General features: G+C 46.0%; 1 protein-coding gene across 1 annotated transcript in view; it reads right to left on the bottom strand.

Moving 5' to 3' along the window:
- Positions 1-221: 221 nt before the first annotated feature.
- The window catches only part of LOC127751011 (juvenile hormone esterase-like), a 79,232-nt gene continuing 77,344 nt past the window's right edge, over positions 222-2,109 (bottom strand). The window contains exon 10 of the mRNA XM_052273867.1: positions 222-1,923. Coding sequence (XP_052129827.1) covers positions 1,737-1,923 — 187 coding nt within the window. The 3' untranslated portion in view covers positions 222-1,736. The remainder of the gene's footprint in view (positions 1,924-2,109) is intronic.

Genomic DNA, 2,109 nt, shown 5'->3' with positions numbered 1-2,109 from the left:
AGCCTCGCACGTGACAGCACTCGGCCCCCTTTCTGGGTAGGACCACGCCAAGCAGAAGGCATTTTTGGAGAAGTGTGAAAAGTGTGATCTAAGCAACGGTATAGGAAGAAAGCCTGATATTATGACTCAGGCGTAGTCTTTGATGCAGGAGCAATGATTTAAAAACCCGAGCCGGAGCGACCAACGTCAGGACTAGCCGTCAACGTAAGTTATCCTGCCGTCTTCAAAGTGCATCTGAAGGTTAGCGGCGACGCATATTTATTTAATTTTGAGGAAAACCAGACTCGAGCGCCAATATATAAATACTGTTCAGGATTCTACTGAAAAATACCTTTTGGATGGTATACTTGGGTGACTCCAGGGCGAGGAGTCACTCAAGTAAACAATTACCTCTTGTCTTGGTGTACAACTTTAAAGTCGAGTCGTTGGTCTCAAGGGTTGCCAGACTGGTGGTGGGTCGAGTCGCCGCTAGAGCGCGCTCGTGTCGCCCAAAAGTCGCGAGACGCGGAGGAGCCCAAAAGTCGCCCAAAATTCGAGAGCGTCGTGTAGCAAAGGCAGTGACAGAACGGCGAGTAGTGGGGGAAGGCAGAGGGCGGTTGGCGCGCAAAATTCAAGTCGAGCTTCGTTATTTGTGCGGTGATTTTATGGCGGAGCCCAAAAACGCTGGCTCGGAGGCCGAAGGAGCCCAATTGGCAACATTATTTGTGCAGTTTAGCGGGGATTTTGTAGCGGAGCCCAAAAATCGCCGGCTTGGAGGCCGAAGGAGCCCAATTGGCGACATATCGCCTGACCGACAAAATTTGTCGCGAACGGAGCCGTCGAGGAGCCCAATTGGCGACTTGTAGCCCAATCTGGCAACCCACCGTCTCACACAGTCCCACAAAGTATTTTTAGACTCCGTATGAACGTAGGTATGGCATGAACTAGGATATCTGGAATCGGTCACCTTCTTCATCCCGAAAAGAAATCAAAACTATGAGTTTTAGCTTCTTTTTTTTTCGAAATGTCAAGTTTCAGCTGCTCGAAAAAATAGTAAAAATTATCCGATCAAAAATATTTGAAGCCCCCCCCCCCTGACTTTTCAAGGGTTTAGGATATATTTCCTAAATTTGGCTAAAACGACCAATCTTTACTCAGACGGCCCCTGAGTGTCGTCCTTTCATCTTAACAATAACATGCTTTGCCCGGGTACTGAAAAATGTCCGCTGAATCCGAATCAGTGTTCGGGTTTTACCGATTTTGTCATCTTATGGCCCAAAATGCCACTCCATGAACCTAGAATAGTGGAATCACGACGGAAATGACCTTAACTTAGCCCTTAGAGTAATATATTAAAAACAATAGCGAAAATTGGAGTTTAAAGGCTGTTCGACAAATAAAACAAGCTACAAAACTGCGCTAGTTCAGTTTCTTACTTATTTATTCTTTAGCAAAGAAGAAGGGTGGGGTGCAGTCACGGTGTTGCCCCGTCACAATCCTTTCTCGTGACCAAGGAGCAAATCTTCAGGGCCGCAGGACATCACGGAAGCCTTAGTTTACCCAGATATGCAAAGTGACTTATAGGTCGAGCCGCAGGCCCGACAAAACGCCCCGGGTAGGCCGAGCCAGGATCAGCCCCTGCCGAACAGAGTTGCCTGCGGAGCGAAGTGAAGTATGCAACTCTGTTAGGCGGAAGGGCGGGCCTAGCCTGTTTTTGTTTTGTTCAGAAATGTGGAGGACAAAGAGTAACTTAATATTTAAAAGCTTTTTCCGTCCCTGTACTTTTTAAATAAATTAGTCCAAAATGGACCATCCGATCCGAGTAAATCAGTTCCTGGTAGAGAAAGCTCTTTTCCTATATTCAAGTAGACATCTGGAGACGCAGCTTTCATAGAAGGCCACCGCAATTTAATGTCGGCGTCCGTCATGTCAGGAACGGGATCCCTGAAACGAAATCAGCAACAATTAGAAGGTACCTGTATTTACCTGTGATTAGCACTAGTTACCTGTATTTACCGCTACTTAGCTTTAATTAAGTGTACACTCTAAAAAAAATCACAGATTTTTGTATCAAATTTGATACAGTTTTCTGTATCCGGGCACTGTGATACAGAAATTCGTAATGATGAT

The sequence above is a fragment of the Frankliniella occidentalis genome, unplaced genomic scaffold, assembly GCF_000697945.3.
Source record: "Frankliniella occidentalis isolate FOCC.00 unplaced genomic scaffold, Focc_3.1 Scaffold308, whole genome shotgun sequence".
In the NCBI taxonomy this organism is placed as follows: Eukaryota; Metazoa; Arthropoda; class Insecta; order Thysanoptera; family Thripidae; genus Frankliniella; species Frankliniella occidentalis.
The sequence above is the reverse complement of the archived record's forward strand: the minus strand, read 5'-3'. Positions and strand labels throughout refer to the sequence as shown.